This window comes from Lampetra fluviatilis, chromosome 81 (assembly GCF_964198595.1).
Source record: "Lampetra fluviatilis chromosome 81, kcLamFluv1.1, whole genome shotgun sequence".
NCBI lineage: Eukaryota > Metazoa > Chordata > Hyperoartia > Petromyzontiformes > Petromyzontidae > Lampetra > Lampetra fluviatilis.
In genome coordinates, this window is record NC_136355.1 from 1,464,052 (window position 1) to 1,491,002 (window position 26,951).

General features: G+C 48.0%; 3 protein-coding genes across 6 annotated transcripts in view; all 3 read left to right on the forward strand.

The window, feature by feature from the left end:
- The first annotated feature begins 1,223 nt into the window (after positions 1-1,223).
- LOC144953726 (uncharacterized) lies at positions 1,224-15,203 on the forward strand. Of its 4 annotated transcripts, XR_013640884.1 has the most exons (4): positions 1,224-1,278; positions 1,834-1,900; positions 3,268-4,815; positions 15,189-15,203. XR_013640884.1 is itself a non-coding variant. In XM_078884296.1 (3 exons), the coding sequence occupies exon 3, from the start codon at positions 3,308-3,310 to the stop codon at positions 4,721-4,723; it is 1,416 nt and encodes a 471-aa protein (XP_078740422.1). In that variant the 5' UTR covers positions 1,224-1,278; positions 1,834-1,900; positions 3,268-3,307; the 3' UTR covers positions 4,724-6,285. The 4 variants fall into 4 exon arrangements, 3 of the variants coding, with proteins under 3 accessions (XP_078740422.1, XP_078740424.1, XP_078740423.1); XM_078884296.1 differs by lacking the exon at positions 15,189-15,203 and having other exon boundaries at positions 3,268-6,285; XM_078884297.1 differs by lacking the exons at positions 1,224-1,278; positions 15,189-15,203 and adding an exon at positions 2,576-2,686 and having other exon boundaries at positions 1,832-1,900; positions 3,268-6,285.
- The window catches only part of LOC144953707 (uncharacterized), a 37,523-nt gene continuing 11,800 nt past the window's right edge, over positions 1,229-26,951 (forward strand). The window contains exons 1-4 of the mRNA XM_078884267.1: positions 1,229-1,278; positions 1,834-1,900; positions 13,928-15,179; positions 17,709-17,784. Of these exons, the coding sequence (XP_078740393.1) occupies positions 13,956-15,179; positions 17,709-17,784 (1,300 nt within the window). The 5' untranslated portion in view covers positions 1,229-1,278; positions 1,834-1,900; positions 13,928-13,955. The remainder of the gene's footprint in view (positions 1,279-1,833; positions 1,901-13,927; positions 15,180-17,708; positions 17,785-26,951) is intronic.
- On the forward strand, positions 19,912-26,227 carry LOC144953696 (uncharacterized). The gene is made up of 3 exons (XM_078884255.1): positions 19,912-19,921; positions 21,403-22,310; positions 26,119-26,227. Exons 1-3 carry the CDS (start codon positions 19,912-19,914, stop codon positions 26,131-26,133), a joined length of 933 nt encoding a protein of 310 aa, XP_078740381.1. The 3' UTR covers positions 26,134-26,227.

Consider the following 26,951-nt stretch of genomic DNA (forward strand, 5'->3'; position numbering starts at 1 on the left):
CATGCCAAAGGTCGCGGGATCGATCCCCGCGTCCTCCACAGGCGAATATATTTTTAAATCCTTTATATTAAGTTCGCTTGCTTGCTTAGGACCGTGCAAATCTTTCGCTCGTTTTTTAACCCACTTCCCGTGATCCAATCGAGCTGACATTTTCCACACAGACTCGTTGTGTGTGACAATTAATTTTCGTGAAAAATAATTTCCAAAATTTTACACTGTTTAGGGAAAACAAATTAAATATTTAATTACCAATTGCTTAATACTGGCAGACAATCATCTGACCCATAGGTGGCAGCCATCTCAAGCCAGAGGACGAGAGGACTCTAGCCGCCACGCATATAAAGGATTTAAAAACTTTGTTTTTAAATCCTTTATATTAAGTTCGCTTGCTTGCTTGCGTGCTTGCTTGCTTGCTTACGACCGTGCAAATCTTTCGATCGTTTTTTAACCCACTTCCCGTGATCAAATCGAGCTGACATTTTCCACACAGACTCGTTGTGCGTGACAATAAATTTTCGTGAAATTTTTTTTCCATAGGGAAAACAAATTAAATATTTAATTACCAATTGCTTAATACTGGCAGACAATCATCTGACCCATAGGTGGCAGCCATCTCAAGCCAGAGGACGAGAGGACTCTAGCCGCCACGCATATAAAGGATTTAGAGTGAAAAACTTTGTTTTTACGGGTTAATTTTTCTTTTTACTTCTAAATTTCATGCATGAAATTCCACACTTTTTAACGTAATATATAGGCTACTCAGGCTAAACACAACCAAGGAATGCACTTTTCGTTGAAAAATAAAGCTAGGAAAATTGGACCAATTTTGCCAAAAAACGGCCTAGGTTAGTATGGCGATTTTCCTTTTATGGACGTGAAAATGTCATCGTGAAATGTCGCCAGCGGTGTGCTGGAGAGCCAAGACACGACATCTACAAAGTGCTGCTCATAGCGAGTAGCAGCACCGATGGAGGTCGTCACGGCACACGAGGGGGTGGGTGGCCAGCACCACGCCCGGCCGCCTTTGTCTCCCCAGTGCGAGCGATGTTGACACACCGCACCGGGTTCTCGTTTGAGGCCGTTTCGACACTGCCGCTCCCTTTCTGTCAACAAACTTGAACTCTGACCCCGCTCTCTGACGTCACCGCTCAGCGTGACCTCATCGGCATCAAACGCCAGGGGGAGGTGTACCCCGCAAGTGACGTCATGTCACCTGCTGCCGTGTGACGTCGCGAGGGACCAGGAAGTTGCCGCTCCGCCCGTAAACTGAAATCCGAGGTGAGAAATTATCATCGCGGTTGTGGTGGTGGTTGTTGTAGTGGTGGTTGTAGTGGTGGTGGTGGTTGTAGTGGTGGTTGTAGTGGTGGTGGTGGCTGTAGTGGTGGTTGTTGTGGTGGAGGTTGTGGTGGGGGTGATGGTGGTTGTGGTGGGGGTGATGGTGGTGGTTGTGGTGTTGGTTGTGGTGGTGGTGGTTGTTGCGTACCGAGGTAGAGCCTCGCTCTCTCTCTCGTAGGGATGTCAATTGAGTAGCAGCGAGCATGGAAGCGATGTCCAGGTTGGAACTTTACAACGCGGGACCTTGCCTCCTGCCCTCGCCTGGTCGCGTTTGCTTCAATTCTCTCGCTCAGAGTTGTGTGTTTTGTTTGCGTTCCGACTGCAGATATTGTGGTCTATGCAAACATGACTCCTCGTAAAAAAGGTGTCAGTTTTCTTGCCAGATAGAAGAATAAAAAAACAATTATATCTCGCTTAAGTTGAATTTGTCTTCACCCGGCTCGCCACTTTGTAACTTTGTTTTACTTTAAATATTAACACAGTTTTTATTTTTACCAGGCCACGCCCGCGTGAGCTGCTGTACCGCTCTTGTTTTCACAAGCGACCTGCCCACAACAACAACAAGGTGGGGCTTGTCAACAGCGTGGTGTTCACTCTGGACGTGTGACGGTGTTCACTTTAGACGCGTGGAGGTGTTCACTCTAGACGCGTGGTGGTGTTCACTCTAGACGCGTGGCGGTGTTCACTCTCGACACGTGGCGGTGGTCACTCTAGACGCGTGGCGGTGTTCACTCTAGACGCGTGGCGGTGTTCACTCTAGACGCGTGGCGGTGTTCACTCTAGATGCGTGGCGGTGTTCACTCTAGACACGTGGCGGTGTTCACTCTGGACGCGTGGCGGTGTTCACTCTCTGCATGTGGAGTGGGGACAAGCGGGGGATCCGGAGGGAAATCCACGCGACCACGGGAAGAGAGAAAGAGATACGCAAACTCCAAATATACAGCAGGCGTCAGGGTCGCGATTGAACCCACGACTTCCTGTATGCCAGGAGAGGTAGTTAACATCTCACCACAGAGAGACACGCAGCCTTGGCAATGTTGATTGATCCTCAATGAATTACTTGGTGGAGTCAGGAAGCATTAATAGTGAGCGGATGAAGGTGGTTAGGCATGGGTCTGGACACACCTCTTAACCATGCCAGTGTGTGACAGTGTAAAGTTTGTGTTGGCAGTAAAGTCTTTTAACTCTATTGAACACGGAGGTTATATCACAACAATAGTTTGTTTTCGTTTTCCTCTAGAACGCTTCATAAGAATGGAAACAGTCGAGAAGTTAACACAGCACACACATGCAGCTGAAGTCAGATCAGCATTCAAGGACATCGTGAGCCTGGCTGGCTTCACACCTCTAAGTTGCGATTGAACATTAATTTATGCATTTCTGCATAACACAAATAGTATTATTTTCAACACCTTTTGCTATATCAACTGATCTTCTTGGTTCGGAAAGACAGCGTCTGAATGACGCATTCAGACGCTGCCTTTCTGACAGACCTGTTCTTCACCTGAGGATGGCTGCTTGTGTTGTGGCCGAAACGTTGTGATAATTTTATTATGTTTAATTATTTCATTATTTCCCTTCTACGTGACTTTACCGAAAGAGCCAAGAAGATGAATCTCTGCAGTCATGAAAGCTTTAAATCGAAATTCATGTAAACTGAATTTAGCTTTTATAAATATTCCTTTTGTAGCCAGACAGCCGAAATTGTGTGCTCGGAGTTTTGGGTTAACATTCATTTTGAAGATACGAGGGCTTCCAGGCATGTTTATTACCATTCACCCTCTCATTGTGTGCCATAACAGCCCGTGTGATGAATTTGGTAAACTTTTTCACTATGTCATGAATATATGAATAAGTATAGACGTGTAATTCACGTGTCACTGTGTATATATGCATTCCTCTGTGTGGATATTATTTTTTTTCTGTCTGCAGCTGTCGCTGCCTCTGTCGCTTCATCTGCCGAATTTGTCTGATGGAGCAAAGGCACTCGGCGAAGCTCGGTACGACAAGGCAACAATGCGACCGGTGTGCATACAGCACGGATCATCCTGGAAAATTGACACGGCACCAGAGAACTCACACACGAGAGAAACCCTTCAAGTGCAGTGTGTGTGGGAAGCCGTTTGCACATTCATCTATTCTTGTAATACACCAGAGAACACACACGGGAGAGAAACCTTTCAAGTGCAGTGTGTGTGGGAAGGCGTTTGCACAGTCATCTGCTCTTGTAGCACACCAGAGAACACACACGGGAGAGAAACCCTTCAAGTGCAGTGTGTGTGGGAAGGCGTTTTCAAAGTCATGTGCTCTTAAAAAACACCAGAGAACACACACGGGAGAGAAACCCTTCCAGTGCAGAGTGTGCGGGAAGGCGTTTGCACAGTCATTTGCTCTTGTAGCACACCAGAGAACACACACGGGAGAGAAACCCTTCCAGTGCAGAGTGTGTGGGAAGGCGTTTGCACAGTCATTTGCTCTTGTAGCACACCAGAGAACACACACGGGAGAGAAACCCTTCAAGTGCACTGTGTGTGGGAAGGCGTTTTCAAAGTCATCTGCTCTTCAAAGACACCAGAGAACACACACGGGAGAGAAACCCTTCAAGTGCAGTGTGTGTCGGAAGGCGTTTGCACATTCATCTGCTCTTGTAATACACCAGAGAACACACACGGGAGAGAAACCCTTCAAGTGCAGTTTGTGTGGGAAGGCGTTTTCAGATCCATCTGCTCTTCATGTCCACCAGAGAAGACACACGGGAGACAAACCCTTCAAGTGCAGTGTGTGTGGGGAGGCGTTTGCACAGTTATCTGCTCTTGAAAGACACCAGAGAACACACATGGGAGAGAAACCCTTCAAGTGCACTGTGTGTGGGAAGGCGTTTGCACATTCATCTGCTCTTGAAAAACACCAGAGAACACACACGGGAGAGAAACCCTTCAAGTGCAGTGTGTGTGGGAAGGTGTTTGCACAGTCATCAAATCTTCAAAGACACCAGAGAAAACAGAAGCATCAGAAGATCCACAAGGAGTGGAGTCTGAAATCAGCTTGTGAAAGTCAAAGTGCCGCAATGAGCCCATCCCTCGTGAAACAAGAACCGGAAGAAAATCCCAGCTTGGACACTTTTAAGGGTATCGAGGTGAAATATGAAGAGGTGAAGGTGAAATGTGAAGAAGTGATGGTGAAGAGTGAAGAAGTGATGGTAAAATTTGAAGATGAAGAGTCAACTCCAAAATCGGACCTTCACATCGATGGAGGCAACGTGAAGCAGGAGGAGAATTCTGACTGTGAGGCAGAGCGAGGCAACTCCCAGCAGTTTGTGGAAGTGGAGGTGTGGGTGGACTTCCTCCGAGACAATACAAAGTCAAATGGAGACCCGGTAAATGTGTAAGCCTGAGACGATGTTGCTCCAATAGATGCACCTTTGTCACAGGCTATTAATGACAAGAATGAAGTTGAACACTCAATTCCTAGGTTCAACCTGCAGAGTAAGAGCGGCCAGTCTGTGTGGACCTGTGTGTTGGGTAGATCTCTAACCAGGAGCGAGAGCCAATAAGCTCCCAAGCATTCACTATGTTATCAATTGCATTTATATGGTGCTTGCTTAATCGCCTCGGCAACTCGGAGTTCTATATCGTTTCTCGTCTCAAACACTCGAAGAGCATCCCCAAGTAGCAGCTGCCCCTGTGTGGCACAAGGTGGTGGCCCTACACCGGCCTGCATGTGGACAAGAGCCTGTCAGTAGGGGGCAATGGTTGATATGGCATCTCAGTTGTGGAGTTTGTACGTAATGTTTAGAATTTGCTAAATTTTACCCAGATGCCAGCATGCAATGGCCGACTCGTTTTGAATGGTGCATTAGTATGTTGTACATACACTGTTAAGCAGACGGTGCGTATTTTTTTAATTAGCTTCTTGTTATTAGGATGTAACCTAATGCAGTATATTTCAGTGCAGTAATTCAATTTTGTTAATATGCCTATCAATAATTTAGAATGAATACTTGTATGATGGTGTGCGTACATGTACCATTTTGTCTATAAGGGTCAAACATTGAATAAGTGATGTTAGGACAAAGTGTGTGTTTTGCAAGTAACCTGTACAGATCACTCAGATGAGACTCATAGTTCGTGTGATACAGGTCAAAGGGTACTTTTGTGTTTTCAGGAAGCGTCTGCCTCTGGAGCAACTCATTGTCTTTGAAATAGGGAGCACACTCGGATCATTCATCAGTTACAAGGCATACCACTCAAACGTTACACATAGAGGAACATTCTCTACAACATGAATTATAATTTTGTCTTACGTGTTGACGTAGATTTTGTCTAACTAGGAAGAGAAATACTCCTTGCTGATTAACGTCTGGATATTCGTAATTGTCAGTTGAAGCAACCCCGGCTGCTCTTGAGACGCTGTGCACCACCAATACGGGTCCACAGGTGGCTTGCACTGAATCAATGACGGACTCCCAGAAGGCTGTGCTAGCTATAGTTTGTGTAAAATATTCCTCTGTTTCATGGAGAGATCGATAAATGAAAGATGTCGTGTCTGCTGATCTGCTTCATAGCAAGGAGGTAATTTTAAGAGCACATTTGAAATGCATTTTTGGTACAGATTTGTATTCGGTTACAAGGCAGAGCACATCTAGTAGATACATTCTGCACAACAACACTCATTCGAATTTTGCATGATGTCTTATATGTTGGCGAACTAGGACGAGGAATGGTCCTTGCCGATTAACGTCTGGATGTTGACAACCATGGGGTTGAAGCAAGCCTCACTGCCTGCGGCGCCCCTCACAACCATTTACGGCCTTGGGCCAGGAAAGTCACAAAAAAAATTCACACGAACGACACATCCACGCAAGCACCCGATGCTCCGTTTAGAAGTTTTAAAATGAAACAACTTTGAATTGTATTCTTTTTGAATTAGATTATTGTATTTCTTAATTAAAAGCTGATATCATTTTCCATCTGGAAGACTTCATTGAAAACGACATTTCGTGTGAATTTTCTCTAGTCGTTAAGTAGATGGCCTTACCGGGGTTCGGTTCGATGCGGACTTTCACCTGGTTGGGATCGTGGGGTGGAGATGAGGCGACACAGAGCTGGCTGTGCCAGAAGACCGCCATCTTCAGATCGATTCCAACGCGATCGAACGTCTGTCCCTGCTCCTCCGTCGTTCATGTAGGGGGCGCGTAGGTTTGCAGCGCCTCCTGCATGAAAACGAAGGAAAGTGCAGGGTTCATCACAGATGAAGTTGTGTGCTTATATAAGAGTACTCGCGGGAAGTACCCGGCGTGAAATTTCCCGCTTTTTATCGTAATATATAGGATACTAAGGCTAAGCACACCCGAGGATTGCACTTTTGTTAAAAAATGAAGCTGTAAAAATGTGTCCATTATTGGCCAAAAACGGCATATGTTAGTATGCCGATTTTCTATACTGGGACGTGAACATTTCATCATAAAATGTTCCACTTTTAATCTAATACATGGCATACTAAGGGTAAATACAATTGATGAATGAACTTTTTGTTGAAAAAGAAAGCTATGAAAATTTTGCTTATTTTGGTTAAAACCGGCATAAGTATGGCGATTTTATTTTTGGGACGTGAAAATGTAATGGTGAAATTTCCCACTTTTAAAGTAATATAGAGCTTAACAAAATGGAGGAATTCACTTTTTCTTGGAAAATCTAGCTATGAAAATTGAGCAAATTTTGGCCAAGAACGGCATTGGTTAACTATGCTGATTTGATGTTTTTACTTCAAATTTCATGGTGAAATTTCCCACTTTTAATGTAATATATAGGCTACTCAGGCTAACCACAACCGAGGAATGCACTTTTTCTTCAAAAATACAGCTGTAAAAATTCGTTAGCCAAAAACGGCAGTATGCCGATTTCCTGTTTGGGACGTGAAAATTTAATGGTGAAATTTCCCACTTTTAATGTAATATAGAGCATACTAATCCTTAACAAAATGGAGGAATTCACTTTTTCTTTTTACTTCTAAATTTATGCATGAAATTCCACACTTTTTAACGTAATATATAGGCTACTCAGGCTAAACACAACTAAGGAATGCACTTTTCGTTGAAAAATAAAGCTAGGAAAATTGGACCAATTTTGCCAAAAAACGGCCTAGGTTAGTATGGCGATCATCTTTTTAAGGACGTGAAAATGTCATCGTGAAATGTCGAGAGCCAAGCCACGACATCTACAAAGTGCTGCTCATAGCGAGTAGCAGCACCGATGGAGGTCGTCACGGCACACACAGAGGGGGTGGGTGGCCAGCCCCACGCCCGGCCGCCTTTGTCTCCCCAGTGCGAGCGATGTTGACACACCGCACCGGGTTCTCGTTTGAGGCCGTTTCGACACTGCCGCTCCCCTTCTGTCAACAAACTTGAACTCTGACCCCGCCCTCTGACGTCACCGCTCAGTGTGACCTCATCGGCGTCAAACGCCAGGGGGAGGTGTGCCTCGTTAGTGACGTCATGTCACCAAGGTATTCTCCCCACCCCCCGACCACGAAGCTCTTGAGCGTGACGTCACCTCCGCTCGGCCGCTGCCGATATCTGTCCCAGTGCCAATCCTTATTTGGGCAAAGCTACGGCCGGTGACTGGCGCCTCATTAACATAATTTATTCGTGAAAGTCGTCGCGAGTTTTTTTGCCACGGGTTCAGCAGCCCCGCCCCATCCCTCCACGTCTGGGCTGGTCTCATTAACATAATTTGTTCAAGTTAAGTCCCGTTCGTCGTGGGAGGTGAGTGTCTTGTAACAGGCAAGTGACGTCATGTCACCGCCTGCTGCCGCGTGACGTCACGAGGTAACGGAAAGTTTCCGCTCCGCGCGGGAACTGAAATCCGAGGTGAGAAATTCTCATCGCGGTTGTGGTGGTTGTGGTTGTAGTGGTGGTTGTTGTTGTGGTGGTTGTGGTTGTTGTTTACCGAGGTAAAGCCTCGCTCTCTCTCTCTCGCAGGGATGTTATTTGAGTAGCAGCGAGCATGGAAGCGATGTCCAGATTGAAACTTTACAACGCGGGGCCTTGCCTCCTGCCCTCGCCTGGTCGCGTTCGCTTCAATTCTCTCGCTTCGTTTAGCAATTTCGATTTAAAGCTTCTTTCGTGACTGCAGTGATTCATCTGCTTGGTTCTTTCGGTAAAGTCATCACGTAGAATGGAAATAATAAAACAAAATAATACAAATAAAACATAGCATTTTATTATGTTTTATATCACGTAGAATGGAAACAAAAAAATAGTCTTATTTTTAATATTTGTTTTATTTTATTATTTCCATTCTACGTGACTTTACCGAAAGAACCAAGAAGATAGTTTAGCAACCTGTGGAAGAACGCGATCAGCCAGGCGATGCGTTAGTTGTGTTAACTCTAGATTTGAAGCTTTCGTGACTGCAGTGATTCATACTCTTAGGTTTGTTCGGTAAAGTCACCGTGTAGGTGAAAAATTAAATAAAAATTAATAAAAGTAACAATAGAAATAAAATATAAAATAAAAAATCACGACGTTTCGGAGGCAACACAAGTCATCAGGTGGGACCGTCACAGCCAGATTTGCTGCATCAAGTGAGGCGTGATTTTTTATTATTTTATTTCTATTTTTACTTTTATTAATTTTAAATTAATTTGTTACCGACATGGTGACTTTACCGAAACAACCTAAGAGTACGTCAGTTGGTGTGTTGACCGACTCTCTGTGTTGTATTACATTTCAAATATTAAGTTTGTTTGATTAAGTGTCTCTCTCTGTGTGCAGTCACCAAAGCTCCAAATCTCTCATTGACACAAGGCCGTAGTTATAATGTTATAATAAATATAATATATATTAATTATAATGTTATAATAAGTATATGTTATAATAATTATAACATGTTATAATAATCATAATATGTTATAATAATTATAATAATCAAATATGCCCCTCCAATATATTTCTGTAAAATATTTGTAAATAATAATTGCGATGCTCTGTTAATAAAAAGAACAATTTGCTAAACCTTGGCCACGAAATCTGGAGTTGTCTTCATATCACAATGCATAGATTTCTGTTTATATGATTGCGTTGTACTTTATGAATCCCTAATCTCTGCCATTACATACTATGAAACAAGAAAAGGTAAAAAAGAAAAAACAGAGCAATGTAATACAATACACTATTAGACATTATTGTATCAAATAAAACAAATTCCATCCCATGTGTTAGTGAACTTTTAAAAATATGTTTGGGAGGAAATGGCAGGAAATGAGTTTTCAAATTTAGATATTTTTCTGGGGGGGGGACCCCAGACCCCCCTGGAAGATTTGGTCCCCCCCAATGTTGACTCCATGGCTACGGCCTTGCATTGACGTGCTAATTTCTCTACCCCCCCCCTCTCTACCCCCCCCCCCCCTCTCTCTGCCCCCCCCCCCTCTCTCTGCCCCTCTCTCTATTTAAGGCCTCGACACAGGCGTTGTTTCTCTGTGTGCTTGTGTCTCTCTCTGTGTGTCTCTGTGTCATCTCTCTGTGTCTATGTGTGTGTGTCTCTCTCTGTGTGTCTGTGTCATCTGTCTGTGTGTCTACAGTGAGGGAAAAGAGTATTTGATCCCCTGCTGATTTTGTACGATTGCCCACTGACAAAGAAATGATCAGTCTATAATTTTAATGGTAGGTTTATTTGAACAGTGAGAGACAGAATAACAACAACAAAAATCCAGAAAAACGCATGTCAAAATGTTATAAATGGATTTGCGTTTTAATGAGGGAAATAAGTATTTGACCCCTCTGCAAAACATGACTTAGTACTTGGTGGCAAAACCCTTGTTGGCAATCACAGAGTTCAGACGTTTCTTGTAGTTGGCCACCAGGTTTGCACACATTTCAGGAGGGATTTTGTCCCACTCCTCTTTGCAGATCTTCTCCAAGTCATTAAGGTTTCGAGGCTGACGTTTGGCAACTCGAACCTTCAGCTCCCTCCACAGATTTTCTATGGGATTAAGGTCTGGAGACTGGCTAGGCCACTCCAGGACCTTAATGTGCTTCTTCTTGAGCCACTCCTTTGTTGCCTTGGCCGTGTGTTTTGGGTCATTGTCATGCTGGAATACCCATCCACGACCTATTTTCAATGCCCTGGCTGAGGGAAGGAGGTTCTCACCCAAGATTTGACAGTACATGGCCCCGTCCATCGTCCCTTTGATGCGGTGAAGTTGTCATGTCCCTTTAGCAGAAAAACACCCCCAAAGCATAATGTTTCCATCTCCATGTTTGACGGTGGTGATGGTGTTCTTGGGGTGATAGGCAGCATTCCTCTTCCAAACGCGGCGAGTTGAGTTGATGCCAAAGAGCTCCATTTTGGTCTCATCTGACCACAACACTTTCACCCAGTTGTCCTCTGAATCATTCAGATGTTCATTGGCAAACTTCAGATGGGCATTTAAATGTGCTTTCTTGAGCAGGGGGACCTTGCGGGCGCTGCAGGATTTCAGTCCTTCACGGCGTAGTGTGTTACCAACTGTTTTCTTGGTGACTATAGTCTCAGCTGCCTTGAGATCATTGACAAGATCCTCCCGTGTAGTTCTGGGCTGATTCCTCACCGTTTTCATGATCATTGCAACTCCACGAGGTGAGATCTTGCGTGGAGCCCCAGGCCGAGTGAGATTTACAGTTCTTTTGTGTTTCTTCCATTTGCGAATAATCGCACCAACTGTTGTCACCTTATCGCCAAGCTGCTTGGCGATGGTCTTGTAGCCCATTCCAGCCTTGTGTAGGTCTACAATCTTGTCCCTGACATCCTTGGAGAGCTCTTTGGTCTTGGCCATGGTGGAGATTTTGGAATCTGATTGATTGATTTCTATTGTGAACAGGTGTCTTTTATACAGGTAACAAGCTGATATTAGGAGCACTCCCTTTAAGAGTGTGCTCCTAATCTCAGCTCGTTACCTGTATAAAAGACACCTGGGAGCCAGAAATCATTCTGATTGAGAGGGGGTCAAATACTTATTTCCCTCATTAAAATGCAAATCAATTTATAACATTTTTGACATGCGTTTTTCTGGATTTTTGTTGTTGTTATTCTGTCTCTCACTGTTCAAATAAACCTACCATTAAAATTATAGACTGATCATTTCTTTGTCAGTGGGCAAACGTACAAAATCAGCAGGGGATCAAATACTTTTTTACCTCACTGTATGTGTGTGTCTCTCTTTGTGTCTCTGTGTCATCTCTCTCTGTGTGTCTATGTGTGTGTCTCTCTCTCTGTGTCTTTCTGTCATCTCTCTCTGCTTATGTGTCTGTCTATGTGTCTCTGTGTCTGTGTTTTGTCTCTCTCAAATTGAGCAATCTTTGGAAGAACGTTATCAACCAGTTGGGGTGTTGACTGTTATGTTAGCTGACTCTCTGTTGTATTGCATTACATTTCTAAGTTTACTAGGTTTTTTTTCTCTTTCATTTGTACCTGATGATGATTGCTTGTGTTGCAATCGAAACGTCGTATGCTATTTGCACACAGCGTTGGTTTAGGTGCTTTTTGTGGAATATTTTGCTGTTTTTCCCTGGATTTTAATGTCTGCACAGTCACATAGTCACTTTAAGATGTTTCCTCGTTCATGTTTTAGTTTTTTGTTTGTTACGGTTGCATCCGATTCAAGAGCCGAATGGCTCACGGGGCTATACCAAATAAATGAAACAGAAACTATAATTTTATTTATTTATTTATTCTATGTGACTTTACCGAAAGAACCAAAGAGTATCTTGCTTAAGTTTTAATTTCTCTTCACCTGGCTCGCTACTTTGTAACTTTGTTTTATTTGAAATATTCACACTTTTTTTTTTCATTTTTTACCAGGCCACGCCCGCTTGAGCTGCTGTACCGCTCTTGTTTTCAGAAGCGACCTGCTCACAACAACAACAACAACAACAAGGTGAGGCTTGTCAACAGCGTGGTGGTGTTCACTCTGGACGCGTGGCGGTGTTCACTCTGGACGCGTGGCGGTGTTCACTCTAGACGCGTGACGGTGTTCACTCTGGACGCGTGGCGGTGTTCACTCTGGACGCGTGGCGGTGTTCACTCTGGACGCGTGGCGGTGTTCACTCTGGACGCGTGGCGTTGTTCACTCTGGACGCGTGGCGGTGTTCACTCTGGACGCGTGGCGGTGTTCACTCTGGACGCGTGGCGGTGTTCACTCTGGACGCGTGGCGGTGTTCACTCTGGACGCGTGGCGTTGTTCACTCTGGACGCGTGGCGGTGTTCACTCTGGACGCGTGGCGGTGTTCACTCTGGACGCGTGGCGGTGTTCACTCTGGACGCGTGGCGGTGTTCACTCTGGACGCGTGGCGGTGTTCACTCTGGACGCGTGGCGGTGTTCACTCTGGACGCGTGACGGTGTTCACTCTGGACGCGTGGCGGTGTTCACTCTGGACGCGTGACGGTGTTCACTCTGGACACGTGGCGGTGTTCACTCTAGACACGTGGTGGAGTTCACTCTGGACGCGTGGCGGTGTTCACTCTGGACGCGTGACGGTGTTCACTCTGGACGCGTGGCGGTGTTCACTCTGGACGCGTGACGGTGTTCACTCTGGACGCGTGGCGGTGTTCACTCTGGACGCGTGGCGGTGTTCACTCTGGACGCGTGGCGGTGTTCACTCTGGACGCGTGGCGGTGTTCACTCTGGACGCGTGGCGGTGTTCACTCTGGACACGTGGCGTTGTTCACTCTCTGCATGTGGAGTGGGGACAATCGGGGGATCCGCAGGGAAATCCACGCGACCACGGGAAGAGAGAAAGACACACAAACTAAATATACAGCAGGCGTCAGGGTTGGGATGAATCCACGACTTCCTGTATGCAAGGAGAGGTAGTTAACATCTCACCACGGGGAGCGAGAGAGACACGCAGCCTCAGGGGTGTTGATTAATCCTCATTGAATTACTTTGTGGAGTCAGGAAGCATTAATAGTGAGCAAATGAAGGTGGGTAGGCATGGGTCTGGACACACCTCTTAACCATGCCAGTGTGTGACAGTGTAAAGTTTGTGTTGGCAGTTAAGTCTATTAACTCTATTGAACACGGAGGTTTTACTGTATCACAACAATAGTTTGTTTTTGTTTTCCTCTGGAACTTTATAAGAATGGAAACAGTCAAGAAGTTAACACAGCACACACATGCAGCTGAAGTCAGATCTGTTCATTCCAGCGTGCAAGGACATCGTGAGCCTGGCTGGCTTCACACCTCTAAGTTGCGATTGAACATTAATTTATGCATTTTTGCATAACACAATTAGTATTATTTTCAACACCTTTTGCTATGTCAGCTAAATTTAGCTTTCATAAATATTCCTTTTGTAGCTAGACAGCCTAAAATTGCGTGCTCTGAGTTTTGGGTTAACATTCATTTTGAAGATACGAGGGCTTCCAGGCATGTTTATGACCATTCACCCTCTCATTGTGTGCCCTACCAGCCCGTGTGATGAATTTGGGAAACTTTTTCACTATGTCATGAATATATGAATAAGTGTCGACTTATAAGTCATGTGTTACTGTGTAAATATGCATTCCTCTGTGCATCGATACTGACGTGGATGTAACTTTTTTTCTGTCTGCAGCTGTCGCTTCCTCTGCAGAATTGGTCTGATGGAGCAAAGGCACTCGGCGCGGCTCGGTGCAAAAAGGCATCAATGCGACCGGTGTGCATACAGCACGGATCATCCTGGACATTTGACAAGGCACCAGAAAACTCACACAGGAGAGAAACCCTTCAAGGGCAGTGTGTGTGGGAAGGCGTTTTCAGATTCATCTACTCGTGTAAAACACCAGAGAATGCACACGGGAGATAAACCCTTCAAGTGCAGTGTGTGTGGGGAGGCGTTTGCACAGTCATCTGCTCTTGAAAGACACCAGAGAACACACACGGGAGAGAAACCCTTCAAGTGCAGTGTGTGTGGGAAGGCGTTTTCACAGTCAACTAATCTTGTAGCACACCAGAGAACACACACGGGAGAGAAACCCTTCAAGTGCAGTGTGTGTGGGAAGGCGTTTTCACAGTCAACTAATCTTGTAACACACCAGAAAACTCACACGGGAGAGAAACCCTTCAGGTGCACTCTGTGCGGGACGGCATTTGCACGTAAAGATTATCTTCAAGTACACCAGAGAACACACACGGGAGAGAAACCCTTCAAGTGCAGTGCGTGTGGGAAGGCGTTTTCAGATGCATTTACTCTTGTAACACACCAGAGAACACACACGGGAGAGAAACCCTTCAAGTGCAGTGTGTGTGGAAAGGCGTTTTCACAGTCAACTAATCTTGTAGCACACCAGAGAACACACACCAGAGAGAAACCCTTCAGGTGCACTCTGTGCGGGACGGCATTTGCACGTGATCAAACTCTTCAAGTACACCAGAGAACACACACGGGAGAAAAACCCTTCAAGTGCAGTGTGTGTGGGAAGGCGTTTGCACTGTCATCTGGTCTTGAAAGACACCAGAGAACACACACGGGAGAGAAACCCTTCAAGTGCAGTGTGTGTGGGAAGGCGTTTGCACAGTCATCAAATTTTCATGTACACCAGAGAACACACAAGCATCAGAAGGTCCACCAGGAGTGGAGTCTGAAATCAGCTTGTGAAAGTCAAAGTGCTGCAATGAGCCCATCCCTCATCAAACAAGAACCAGAAGAAAATCCCAGCTTGGACACTTTTAAAGGTATCGAGGTGAAATATGAAGAGGTGAACGTGAAATGTGAAGAAGTGATGATGAAGAGCCAAGAAGTGAAGGTAAAATGTGAAGATGAAGATTCAACTCCAAAATCGGACCTTCACTTCGATGGAGGCAACGTGAAGCAGGAGGAGAATTCTGACTGTGAGGCAGAGCGAGGCAACTCCCAGCAGTTTGTGGAAGTGGAGGTGTGGGTGGACTTCCTCCGAGACAATACAAAGTCAAATGGAGACCCGGTAGATGTGTAAGCCTGAGACGATGTCGCTCCAATAGATGCACCTTTGTCACAGGCTGTTAATGACAAGAATGTGAAGTTGAACACTCAATTCCTATGTTCAACCTGCAGGGTAAGAGCGGCCAGTCTTTGTGGACCTGTGGGTTGGGTAGATCTCTAACCAGGAGCGAGAGCCAATAAGCTCCCAAGCATTCACTATGTTATCAATTGCATTTATATGGTGCTTGCTTAATCGCCTCGGCAACTCGGAGTTTTGCATCGTATCTCGTTTCAAACACTCGAAGAGCATCCCCAAGTAGCAGCTGCCCCTGTGTGGCACAAGGTGGTGGCCCTGCACCGGCCTGCATGTGGACAAGAGCCTGTCAGTAGGGGGCGATGGTTGATGTGGCATCTCAGTTGTGGAGTTTGTCGGTAATGTTTAGAATTTCATCAATTTTGACCCAGACGCCAGCATGCAATGGCCGACTCGTTTTGAATGGTGCATTAGTATGTTGTACATACACTGTTAAGCAGATGGTGCGTATATTTTTAATTAGCTTCTTGTTAATAGGATGTAACGTAATGCAGTATATTTCAGTGCAGTAATTCAATTTTGTTAATATGCCTGTCAATAATTTAGAATGAATACTTGTATGATGGTGTGCGTACATGTACCATTTTGTCTATAAGGGTCAAACATTGAATAAGTGATGTTAGGACAAAGTGTGTGTTTTGCAAGTAACCTGTACAGATCACTCAGGTGAGACTCATTGTTCTTGTGGTACAGGTCAAAGGGTACTTTTGTGTTTTCAGGAAGCATCTCCCTCTGGAGCAACTCATCGTCTTTGAAATAGGGAGCACACTCGGATCATTCATCTGTTACAAGGCATACCACTCAAAAGTTACACATAGTGGAGATACATTCTCAACAACACGAATTATAATTTTGTATTACGTGTTGACGTAGATTTTGTCGAATTAGGACGAGAAATGGTCCTTGCCGATTAACGTCTGGATGTTGACAACCATGGGGTGTAGCAAGCCTGACCGCCTGCGGTGCCCCTCACAACCATTTACGGCCTTGGGCCAGGAAAGTCACGAAAAAAATTGTCCACGAACGACGCATCCACGCAAGCACCCGATGCTCCCTTTTGAAGTTTTAATATGAAACAACTTTGAATTGTATATTGTTTTGCATTTGATTATTGTATTTCTTCATTAAAAGCCGATATTTTCCATCTGGAAGACTTCATTGAAAACAACATTTCGTGTGAATTTTCTCTAGTCGTGAGGTAAATGGCCTTACCGGGGTTCGGTTCGATGCGGACTTTCTCCTGGTTGGGATCGCGGGGTGGAGATAAGGCGACACAGAGCTGGCTGTGCCAGAAGACCGCCGTCTGCAGATCGATTCCAACGCGATCGAACGTCTGTCCCTGCTCCTCCGTCGTTCATGTAGGGGGCGAGTAGGTTTGCAGCGCCTCCTGCATGAAAACGAAGGAAAGTGCAGCGTTCATCACAGATGAAGTTGTGTGCTTATATAAGAGTACTCGCGGGAAGTACCCAGCGTGAAATTTCCCACCTTGTATCGTAATATATAGGATACTAAGGCTAAGCACACCCGAGGATTGCACTTTTGTTGAAAAATGAAGTTGCAAATATTTGTCCATTATTGGCCAAAAACGGCATAGGTTAGTATACCGATTTTATATATTGGGACGTGCACATTTCATCATAAAATGTTCAACTTTTAATCTAATACATAGCATACTAAGGGTAAATGAACTTTTTGTTGAAAAAGAAAGCTATGAAAATTTGGCTCATTTTGGTTAAAACCGGCATAAGTAAGTATCCCCGATTTTATTTTTGGGACGTGAAAATGTAATCGTGAAATTTCCCACTTTTAAAGTAATATAGAGCATACTAATGCTCAACAAAATGGAGGAATTCACTTTTTATTGGAAAATCTAGCTATGAAAATTGAGAAAATTTTGGCCAAGAACGGCATTGGTAAAGTATGCCGATTTGATCTTTTTACTTCAAATTTCGTGGTGAAATTTCTCACATATAGGCTACTCATGCTCAACACAACCGAGCAATGCACTTTTTGTTAAAAAATACAGCTGTAAAAATTCGTTCAATTTTAGCCTCGCTAGTGACGTCATGTCACCAAGGTATTCGCCCCACCCCCCCGACCGCGAAGCTCTTGAGCGTGACGTCACCTCCGCTCGGCCGCTGCCGATATCTGTCCCAGTGCCAATCCTTATTTGGGCAAAGCCACGCCCGGTGACTGGCGCCTCATTAACATAATTTATTCGTGAAATTCGCGAGTTTTTTGCGACGGGTTCAGCAGCCCCGCCCCATCCCTCCACGTCTGGGCTGGTCTCATTAACATAATTTATTCAAGTTAAGTCCCGTTCGTCGTGGGATGAGAGTGTCTCGTACGCGCAAGTGACGTCATGTCACCTGCTGCTGCCGCGTGACGTCACGAAGTAACGGAAAGTTGCGGCTCCGCGCGGGAACTGAAATCCGAGGTAAGAAATTCTGATCGCGGTTGTGGTGGTTGTGGTTGTAGTGGTGGTTGTTGTTGTGGTGGTTGTGGTTGTTGTTTACCGAGGTAGAGCCTCGCTCTCTCTCTCTCGCAGGGATGTTATTTGAGTAGCAGCGAGCATGGAAGCGATGTCCAGATTGAAACTTTACAACGCGGGGCCTTGCCTCCTGCCCTCGCCTGGTCGCGTTCGCTTCAATTCTCTCGCTTCGTTTAGCAATTTCGATTTAAAGCTTCTTTCGTGACTGCAGTGATTCATCTGCTTGGTTCTTTCGGTAAAGTCATCACGTAGAATGGAAATAATAAAAGAATAAACATAAAATAATAAAAATGTAACATAATAAACTTTGAATATGTTTTATATCACGTAAAATGGAAATAATAAAATAATAAACATAAACCGATAAAATAATAAAAATAAAACATAACCTTTTAATTTGTTTTATATCACGTAGAATGGAAATAATAAAATAATAAAAATAAAACAAACTTTTATTATGTTTCACATCACGTAGAATGAAAATAATAAAATAGTAAAACTAATATGTTTAATATTTGTATTATTTTATTATTTCCATTCTACGTGACTTTACCGAAAGAACCAAGAAGATAGTTTAGCAACCTGTGGAAGAACGCGATCAGCCAGGCGATGCGTTAGTTGTGACTGCAAGGATTCATGCCCTTAGGTTTGTTCGGTAAAGTCACCGTGTAGGTGAAAAATTAAATTAAAATTAATAAAAGTAACAATAGAATAAAATCTAAAATAAAAAATCACGACGTTTCGGAGGCAACACAAGTCATCAGGTGGGACCGTCACAGCCAGATTTGCTGCATCAACTGAAGCGTGATTTTTTTTATTATTTTATTTCTATTTTTACTTTTATTAATTTTAATTTAATTTTCTACCTACATGGTGACTTTACCAAAATAACCTAAGAGTACGTTAGTTGGTGTGTTGACCGACTCTGTGTTGCATTACATTTCAAATTATAAGTTTGTTGTGTCTCTCTCTGTGTGCAGTTTGGGAGGAAATGGCAGGAAATGAGTTTTCAAATTTAGATATTTTTCTGGGGGGGGGGACCCCAGACCCCCCTGGAAGATTTGGTCCCCCCCCAATGTTGACTCCATGGCTACGGCCTTGGATTGACGTGCTAATTTCTCTACCCCCCCCCCCTCTCTACCCCCCCCCCCCCTCTCTGCCCCCCCCCCCCCTCTCTCTGCCCCTCTCTCTATTTAAGGCCTCGACACAGGCGTTGTTTCTCTGTGTGCTTGTGTCTCTCTCTGTGTGTCTCTGTGTCATCTCTCTGTGTCTATGTGTGTGTGTCTCTCTCTGTGTGTCTGTGTCATCTGTCTGTGTGTCTACAGTGAGGGAAAAGAGTATTTGATCCCCTGCTGATTTTGTACGATTGCCCACTGACAAAGAAATGATCAGTCTATAATTTTAATGGTAGGTTTATTTGAACAGTGAGAGACAGAATAACAACAACAAAAATCCAGAAAAACGCATGTCAAAATGTTATAAATGGATTTGCGTTTTAATGAGGGAAATAAGTATTTGACCCCTCTGCAAAACATGACTTAGTACTTGGTGGCAAAACCCTTGTTGGCAATCACAGAGTTCAGACGTTTCTTGTAGTTGGCCACCAGGTTTGCACACATTTCAGGAGGGATTTTGTCCCACTCCTCTTTGCAGATCTTCTCCAAGTCATTAAGGTTTCGAGGCTGACGTTTGGCAACTCGAACCTTCAGCTCCCTCCACAGATTTTCTATGGGATTAAGGTCTGGAGACTGGCTAGGCCACTCCAGGACCTTAATGTGCTTCTTCTTGAGCCACTCCTTTGTTGCCTTGGCCGTGTGTTTTGGGTCATTGTCATGCTGGAATATCCATCCACGACCTATTTTCAATGCCCTGGCTGAGGGAAGGAGGTTCTCACCCAAGATTTGACAGTACATGGCCCCGTCCATCGTCCCTTTGATGCGGTGAAGTTGTCATGTCCCTTTAGCAGAAAAACACCCCCAAAGCATAATGTTTCCATCTCCATGTTTGACGGTGGTGATGGTGTTCTTGGGGTGATAGGCAGCATTCCTCTTCCAAACGCGGCGAGTTGAGTTGATGCCAAAGAGTACCATTGTGGTCTCATCTGACCACAACACTTTCACCCAGTTGTCCTCTGAATCATTCAGATGTTCATTGGCAAACTTCAGATGGGCATTTAAATGTGCTTTCTTGAGCAGGGGGACCTTGCGGGCGCTGCAGGATTTCAGTCCTTCACGGCGTAGTGTGTTACCAACTGTTTTCTTTGTGAATATAGTCTCAGCTGCCTTGAGATCATTGACAAGATCCTCCCATGTAGTTCTGGGCTGATTCCTCACCGTTTTCATGATCATTGCAACTCCACGAGGTGAGATCTTGCATGGAGCCCCAGGCCGAGTGAGATTTACAGTTCTTTTGTGTTTCTTCCATTTGCAAATAATCGCACCAACTGTTGTCACCTTATCGCCAAGCTGCTTGGCGATGGTCTTGTAGCCCATTCCAGCCTTGTGTAGGTCTACAATCTTGTCCCTGACATCCTTGGAGAGCTCTTTGGTCTTGGCCATGGTGGAGAGTTTGGAATCTGATTGATTGATTTCTACTGTGAACAGGTGTCTTTTATACAGGTGTAGGGCTGTTACGGGAGGGCTGTGGGTGCATACGATCCAACGGGTAACAAACACAGTGGGCGAAGTTACGGGAGTACACGGGGGGGGGTGCCCGCAACGACGTCCGCATCAGGCAGCCTGGGGGGTTGTGATCCTGACGGGGGGTATAAAGGGGGAGGACAGAGAGAGCTCGGGGCTCAGTCTGGGAACGAAGGAGGAAGAAGGAAGATCTTCTAGTTAGAAGCCCTGGATTCCCCTCGACACCGCCCTTGTAAGGGCTGCGGAGGATCGAGCCAGAGGCGTGGTTCCGTGAACCAGGGTCAGTACCCTGGGACTCCGGAGACCGTAGCCCGACTCACCAGTGTCGGGCCAGTTAGCCTCCCCTAGCCCGTTAGTGGAGGACTTGGGAGTAGGTCAGGACTAGCTAGGGTGTATCCCCAGTTATCCGGGTGAGGGGGCCGCTACCCCCTCTAGTGCTGTCCTGTACCGACAAGCTTGAATAAACATACGTGTGCCTCAACCTGGGTGTCCAGCGTACTTACCGGTACTTCATCTGGTGTCAGAAGAACTACGGACATGGAAACACGCCAGACAGCTCGAGCCAGAGTACCGGAGGAGGACACTGCTGAAGTCATTGAGCCCGAGACGGCTCACCAAGACATGGCGCAGCCGGGGGCCGACGCGTTCCTACCGGGGCATCGGCATGAGGAGGGGCCGCAGCCAGACGCGCTACGGCTGGCTCACGAGAGACTGGCGGAGCTACTGTACGCCGCTGCCGCCACGCTGGAAAACATCACGCGGCTGGGGGCTGGTGGTCCACCACGGGGCGAGGGGAGTCGTCGACCTGAGCGCCTTCCCGCCATTTCTGAAGACTCCAACTTTGAATTTCTCGCCATCGTTACGGCAGCTGCAGAGGGCGTGGCCGGGCTCAACCTTGGGTCCGACACCGCTCTCGCTGGGACAGCTGCGTCATCACCAGCGGAGGGAGCGTCATCACATCGGCGACAGGCGATTCCATCTGCCATTTGCGCCGACGCACAGCCGAGTCCCGGGAATAACAGCCTGCAGACTTCCAAGGCGAACGCTGCGCTGCAACAACGGCTGCCTCCGCTGAAAGAATTTGTTGGTGCAGAGGGCGACTGGGGCGGCTTCCAGCGACGCTTCATCGCCCACCAAGAAATGGCAAGGTGGTCCGACGATGAAGCCCTCTGCGCGCTGCCGGCGCTCCTCGACGCAGACGCGCTCGCCGCCCTCACATCGGCGCCGAAAGAGAAGCGGTCTACTCTGCCGAAGGCGCTACAACTGCTGGCCGGGGTCTATGGACCTTCAGCAGAATGCAGAGAGCAGTTCTACGAGCGCAAGCGGGGTGAAAAGGAGTCGCCCCTGGCATACAGGACGAGCCTCCTAGCGCTGGCTAAGACGGCTTTTCCCCGTATGGACGACGACGGCGTGGACGCGATGGTCACGGAGAAAATACTCCTCCTGGCAGACGACCTGGACATCGCTGTCGTCGCACAGGAGGACGCTGAGATGACCTCTCTTCAGGCGGCGCGCCTCCTTCACGCCAACCTTCTGTCCCTGCGGCGGAAAGCCAGCAGGGCATCGGCAGGGCGTGCGGTGGCTGCAGCCACCCTTCCGACGGAGGAGCTCTTCGCCGTCGACCATCGACGGCAACAGGCGCAAGAAGTACGGTCGGCCCGGGACGGGTCAAGCCGTTTCAACCGCCCATCGTCTCCACCGGGGCTCCCGCGGTGTTTCAACTGCGGCGTCCGGGGCCACGTCGCCTCGGGGTGCCGCTCTCCGCGACAGCGCGGGACGACGCCTCGACGGGACGCCGGCCCTCCTCTTCCCAAGCTCCAGCAACATGATCCGGCGAGTCGCGGCACCACACATGCTTGGCCAAAGCACCCACCCGTTGCACACTCTCGCACCACAACAAACGGGGGGCCGATGTCGCGTTGCAAGGGGCCAACGCGGATCACTGCGGGGACTCAAATCGAGCCCAAACAGTGGTCCGTGTTGGCCCATCGCGTGGTAGCCGCGTCGTCAGGGTCGTCGGCCGTGGTCGGACACATTGACGGGGTAGAAGTACGCATCTTGGTCGATACGGGGGCATCGGCGACAATCATTTCGGAATTAATTTACAATATTCTGCCCGTACAAAGCCGGCCTTTAATGCCGGTTAACGTCCCATTCTATGCCGCTAACGGGGGCTCTCTCGGCATCATGGGACAGATTCGAGCGCAAATTTCTATTGGGGACATCAAATTGTCGGGGCCGATTTTCGTTTCCTCCTCGCTGGCGGTTCCGTGCCTGCTGGGGACGGATTTCTTAGGCAAAATGCCCATTCGTATTTTGATCGACCAAGGATGCATTGAGCTTCCGTCGGGGCGGCGCATGGCGTTCCTGCCATCCCCTGCGGCGGCTCCGACGGCGTTCGCGACGGTACCGGCGTTCGTTGTTAAGACTGTTTGTGTGCCGCCGGGAGCTCAAATGCTAGTGCCTCTGAAACTTCGTAAGCCCTTCGCTAAGGGCATAGGGGATCAGGGTGTTTTGCTGGGACCGTCTAGGGCCGGGGTTAATGGACCTCATTTGATTCCGGCCCAGACCGTTGTAAGAGGGGACGGGGACCCTTTCATCGCGGTCCTCAATGTGGGATCGCAGACGGTGGTGGTTCCTCAAGGGACGGTGCTCGCGCATGCGACGCCGATGCCCTGCGAGGTACCTGTCGCGAACCACGTTGGCTCTGCTTCCCGGATGCTCCCACATTCGGACAGCGATGAAGGGTGGCTCGACGCGCTTTGTGCGGAATCGACGGACCTGACAAATTCAGAGCGCCAACAGCTTAGAAGGCTACTGAGGGAATTTTCCGACGTTTTCAGTCGTGATAAATATGATTTGGGTTGCACTCACCTGCTGCGTCACCATATTGACACGGGTGACAGCGCGCCAATTCGCCAAAATCCGTTTCGGTTAAGTCCCGCCGAAAAGGACCATGTCAAATCGGCTGTTGATGACATGTTAGCCGCCGACATCATTTCTCCCTCCACCAGCCCGTGGGGAGCGCCGATCGTCCTGGTTAAAAAGCAGGACGGCTCGTTGCGGTTTTGCGTGGATTTTCGGCGCCTTAATAAAATTTCGGTTGCCGACGCATACCCGCTCCCACGGATGGACGAATCGCTGGACGCTTTGGCGGGAGCGCGATTCTTCTCCACACTAGATTTACTTTCGGGATTCTGGCAGCTTCCTCTGGACGATGATTCTAAGCCTAAAACTGCTTTCCGTACACCGCACGGCCTGTTCCAATTCAACCGGTTGCCGATGGGCTTACACTCAGCGCCGGCAACTTTCCAGCGATTGATGGAATTGGTTTTGGCTGGGTTGCAATGGGAGTCGTGCCTGATTTATTTGGATGACGTTATTGTCTGTGGTAAAACTTTTGACGAACATCTCCAGAGGTTGCGGGCGGTTTTCCTAAAGATGCGGGCTGCTAATTTGAAATTTAAGCCCCAGAAATGCCATTTGTTACGCGAGTCGGTGCGTTATTTGGGGCACATCGTAGGGCGCTCGGGTATTGCTACCGATCCCGCCAAAACGCAGTGTGTCAGCTCCTGGCCGACTCCAACCACGGTGGGAGAGGTCAGGAGTTTTATTGGCTTCGCATCATATTACCGACGCTTCGTCGCTAATTTTGCAACCATTGCAAAACCCCTACACGCGTTAACATCTAAAGGGGTCCGGTTCCACTGGGGTCAGGATGAGGAAGCTGCTTTCTGCTCCCTTCGGGACGCGCTGGTAAAGGCTCCTCCCTTGATTTACCCAGATTTTTCGAGGCCGTTTTTGCTCGACACCGACGCGAGCAACACGGGTATTGGAGGCGTGCTTTCCCAGGTGGTTGACGGCGTGGAACGGGTGGTCGCGTACGGCAGTCGGGTGTTGTCTCCAACGGAGCAAAGATATTGTGTCACCCGTAGGGAACTGTTGGCAATTGTCTATTTCATCCAACAGTATCGCCCATATCTGTACGGTCGGCATTTCACCGTCCGCACAGATCATGCGGCACTGCAGTACGCCCTGAAGGTTCAACAGCCATCGGGACAATTGTCCCGATGGCTGGAGGTCCTCCAGGATTTCAGTTTTGAAACCACTTATCGTAAGGGCGTTCGCCACACCAACGCTGACGCTCTGTCACGGATGCCAACCGCCTCCGAATGCGCATGCCTCCTGGGGTCGGGGCGTTGCAAGCCAGTAGGGGACATGATGGTTCCGGTCCTGGCGGCGGCCGCCGACGATGAAACGGTAGTCCCCATTGATATCGCCGAACAGGGGAGAGATTCCCTGCTTGGATTGCCCGTTGATGAATGGGGGCGCCTCCAGTTGGAGGATGCCTCCCTCCTCGCGTTGCGTCGTCGCGCCGGGGAGAGGGGGCGTGTGACGGGTCATGCCGACGCATGGGAAACCCATGCGGGCTTGCTTATGCATTGGGACGGGAAATCCCAGCGTCACCGGCTGGTGGTCCCTTCTGGCCTACGGGGTAAGGTGGTGTGGGCTGCTCATGAGCGCCTCCTCCACCTAGGTACCCAGAAAACACTCGCCTTGCTCCAGCTGAATTATTTTTGGCCGGGCATGACTAGGGATGTCGCTGATCTGTTGGCGGCATGCCCTCAGTGTGCGCAGCGCAAACCACCAGCACGGGAGTCGAACCCGCCCTTGCAGTCCATCCAGGTCTCCAGAATAAATGAACTGGTCGCACTGGACATTCTGGGGCCATTCCCCGCCACCCCCAGGGGAAATAAATATTTGCTTACTGGGGTCGAATATTTTACGCGCTGGCCTATGGCCTGGCCCCTGGCGAATCAGTCGGCAGCAGCCATCGTCGACGCCTTTGTCCAAGGTTATGTCATGGACAAAGGTGCCCCGGAGCGGTTGTTGACCGACCAGGGTAGAAATTTTTCCGGGAAACTCCTAAAACAAGTCTGTGATCTCCTAGGAACGAAAAAAATTCGAACCTCTCCTTATCACCCGCAAACGGACGGGATGGTCGAGCGTCTGCATCGCACCATCTCGTCTATGTTGTCGCAGCAAGTCTCGGACTCACAGACTGATTGGGACTTACAAATTCAAGGGGTTCTAGCGGCATACAGATTGGCTCCCCATGCTGCGACGGGATTTTCACCATTCTTTCTTATGTATGGCCGCGAACCCGACCCACCTGTTCCGGCACAGCTGCAGATCCCCGCGCCGCTGGGTAAAATTAAATTGGATGAACACGTTAAATTTAACCTTGACAAACTGACTGAGGCGCGGGATGCTGCGAGGCTAAATTCTGACAGGCGTCAAAAGGCGAACGAGCGCCTCAGGCGGGCTCGCGCGCACGTGCTGCAGTGGAAGCCGGGGGACAGGGCATGGCTGCACTGTCCCCAGGTACCACTCGCGACCTCCTCTAAACTCGTGCGCCCGTGGCGGGGCCCCGTCGAGGTTGTCGAGGTTTTGAGGCCTCAGTGCGTTCGAATCAAATGGGGCAGGCGCCGGTGGTTTGTACACCCCTCTAGGCTAAAACCGTTTGTTGCGGTGCGAGGGCCCACTCCACACGCGCGGGGCCAAGCATGTGGGGGGTCGACCGACTCGGATGGTCCGTCGCTGCTCTCGCCTGATGTGTTGCCGGCTGTCCCACCCACAGGTGCACCGGGAATGACGGGCTCACGCCCTAGAACCCACACGGGTGATGCCGACAGTCGCGCGACTTCAATCGCGACCTCACCTCGAATGGGACAGCCGCCACCGGATGGTCCGCCGTCCGGGGTTGCCCCGTGTGACGGGCCTGCGGCAAGGACGCGCGCTAAAATGCGCAGACTCTTATAATATACAGAAGGAAGAAAAATAAAAAAAATAAAAATTTTATTTATTTTCCTTCACGTGTCATGGTTACTGTATGCTGCGTCGGTGATGTGCTCCTTGCACACTGTGTGTGTTGTGTTGTGTGGGCGCGGTGTGTGTGTGTGGGTGCGTTGTGTGTCGTGGGTGTGCTGTGTGTGCTGGGGGGAGTTCCTGGCTAGTTGTATATACGTGCTTTTACGGATTTCGTATTTATGCGGGAGGGGGGGGTGCGTCGGACATTCCCTTCGGGGGTAGGGTTGTTGTTCTTGTTGTTCTTCAATTTGCATTTTGTTGGAAAAAAATGAGGCACACACGGGGTCGAGGGGTAAATGTTCCTTTATTTGGAATTGTTGCAGCCGGGACGGCTGCGAGCTGTAATGGGGGGGGTGATGTAGGGCTGTTACGGGAGGGCTGTGGGTGCATACGATCCAACGGGTAACAAACACAGTGGGCGGAGTTACGGGAGTACACGGGGGGGGGTGCCCGCAACGACGTCCGCATCAGGCAGCCTGGGGGGTTGTGATCCTGACGGGGGGTATAAAGGGGGAGGACAGAGAGAGCTCGGGGCTCAGTCTGGGAACGAAGGAGGAAGAAGGAAGATCTTCTAGTTAGAAGCCCTGGACTCCCCTCGACGCC